This window comes from Dasypus novemcinctus, chromosome 12, assembly GCF_030445035.2.
Source record: "Dasypus novemcinctus isolate mDasNov1 chromosome 12, mDasNov1.1.hap2, whole genome shotgun sequence".
Lineage (NCBI taxonomy): Eukaryota > Metazoa > Chordata > Mammalia > Cingulata > Dasypodidae > Dasypus > Dasypus novemcinctus.
The window spans coordinates 30,896,537-30,899,168 of NC_080684.1; the positions used below are offsets into that span (position 1 = coordinate 30,896,537).

A 2,632-nucleotide genomic window follows, 5' to 3' on the forward strand; every position below is an offset into this window, starting at 1 on the left:
AAAATTGCATAAAATTCTCAGCATTAAATATTAGTAAGGATATATAATCACATCACTGGAAGGATTAAATTATTAACTAAATGTTAAATATAACTCCATGGTGATAAAGTTTCAAATCTAGAGGAAAATGAGGATTTCTACCAATACATAATTTGTGAAAATTACCCAAGAACATATAAACTAATAAGACCAATATGCATAAGTAATACTAGAAAGATTATCAAATATTTATTCTTAATACTCCAAGACCAGATAGTTCCGCACCAATATAGCACATTTATTTTTCTTGCTTCTTGATGGAATCATTCCTGTTTGATTTAAAGGCATTGTTGATCCAATACTTGTTAGCATTGCTTTATATAATTATTTGGACAAATAAATCATTTACATTACAGTAGCACTTGCAATGATGATTTGCAAAAATTGAATAGTGACATACTTGATTATGATTTGGATAAAATGCAGAGCATAGAACATTCAGTAATTCAGTAGTCTCTCTCTCTCTCTCTCTCTCCGTCCCCCCCCCCGTCATCCCCCAGATAAATAGATGGATATATAGATAGATATAAAAGCAGATATTATATTAATACATTTCATGTTTATGTTTTAATTTAATAGTACTGTATTTATGAGTTGCCTTTTTTAATACATTTGAGCAAAACAAAACGAGAACAATGAACATGTATAATACCTAGAAATAACACCATAAAACATGTAAATAGGAATGAAAAAGCATTTTCAGTTTATATTTCATTTTTAAAAGAATATATTGATGATAATTAAATGAAGTAAACTTTAATCTCCAAAACTTTTAGATGCCTTTGGTTGAAAGTATTCCAAAGCAAATTATTGAAAATTTTGCCCTTAGTCAATTATTTTAATCCACAGCTTTATAAATGGCTGGAGGTTACTGTAAAGCTATTCTTCTCAACAGCATCCTTTTCACCGCATTTTTTACTTCCCTATTCCTTAGACTATAAATCAGAGGATTTAACATAGGAATGATTAGAGTATAGAATACAGCTATAATTTTGTTTTTCTCTGGTGAGGAGATGGCCCCAGGTTGGGCATACATGAAGAACACAGTCCCGTAGAATAAACTCACCACAGTTATGTGAGAGCTACAGGTGGAGAACGTCTTACTCCTGCCCTGAGTTGAGGGGATCTTCAGGACAGTGGAGAGGATATAAGCATAAGAAACCAGAATGATAGTTGTGGTGGTGATGATGATGAGAGCAGAGAGAATAAACAACACAATCTCATTCACAAAGGTGTCAACACATGAGATCTTGATCAGTGCTGGGACATCACAGAAAAAATGGTCCAGTCTGTTTTCCCCACAGAAATGCAAACTGAAGGTGAAACCTGTTTGGATAATGGAGTTGATGCATCCACAGATATAGGAGCCAGTCACTAACTGAACACAAGCCTGCTGAGACATACGTACAGTATAATGGAAGGGCGAGCAGATGGCTGAGAACCGGTCATATGCCATCACTGCCAGAAGGAAGCCTTCAGTTCCAACAAAGAGAGCAAAGAAAAAAAACTGTGCTGCACAGCCATTGTAAGAAATTTTCTTCTCCTTGGACAGAAAATTAGCCAGAGTTTTGGGAGCAATGACTGTGGAATAACAGAGGTCTAAATAGGACAAATTTCTAAGAAAGAAATACATAGGCGTGTGAAGTCTGAAATCTACTTTAATGACGACTATCATGCTGATATTTCCCACTATAATGACCATGTAGATAAAGAAGAACAGTAAGAATAATAGAATCTGTATTTCTGTAGATGTTCTGAATCCCAGCAGAATAAACTCTGTCAATGCTGAGTAATTCCTATTTAGCTCACTCTTCATGGCAGAGACCTTGCTGAGAAAATGATCATAAAGCCTGTGCAAAGCTTTGGATGCTTTTTGGCTCCTGAAGTTCCCAAAAGAAAAAAATGCTAATATAAATTGGGGTTTTCTTAGCAATGTGTCTGACACTACAGCTCTACATTTGGAACTAATCAATATCCAAACACAATGTGATTGTTTATATTTTTCTAATATATTGTTTCAGTATTTATTATATAGGAATGTGGATGGCAAAGGCTGTCTTAAGTAGTGAAAAGTTATCAGTTATTTCATGCCATTGTCAAGAGTTTGGGAATCAGATGGACTGAAGTCCAAAGTTTACCTCTTTCAGTCTGAAAAACCATAAGATGACTATTTACTCTTTAAACATCTCAAAGTCCTCTTCTGTTAAATGGGAGTTACTTACAACACCTGCTTTATAGAATTGTTGGGAGTATCACATGAAACTGAATATGAAAATCAATATTCACATTGACTAGAACATCTTAAGACTTAATAGATATTAGTAAATAAATATACAAATTATTCAAAGTTCCTTTGTTTTAGAAATGGAGAGTTGAGTAAACAGAGCAATTCCTCTTTTTCACTAAAAAATACAATTAATTTGATTATCTTTAAATATTCTGCTATGTAAAGAAATGAGGTAATATGAGATTGTTGTTTAAGTTAGAATGAAGCTCCAATCTTGAAGAAATGCTTCAGAAGTGATAAGTCAAACTCTTGCTTTTTAATTATACACTGTTCTATTTCTACCTCCTGCTTCATCAGCTACTACTC

General features: G+C 33.5%; 1 protein-coding gene across 1 annotated transcript; it reads right to left on the reverse strand.

Moving 5' to 3' along the window:
* Positions 1-907: 907 nt before the first annotated feature.
* Positions 908-1,855, reverse strand: LOC101432349 (olfactory receptor 9S13-like). Its single transcript, XM_004453440.2, has one exon. It carries the CDS (start codon positions 1,853-1,855, stop codon positions 908-910), a length of 948 nt encoding a protein of 315 aa, XP_004453497.1.
* Positions 1,856-2,632: the final 777 nt, after the last annotated feature.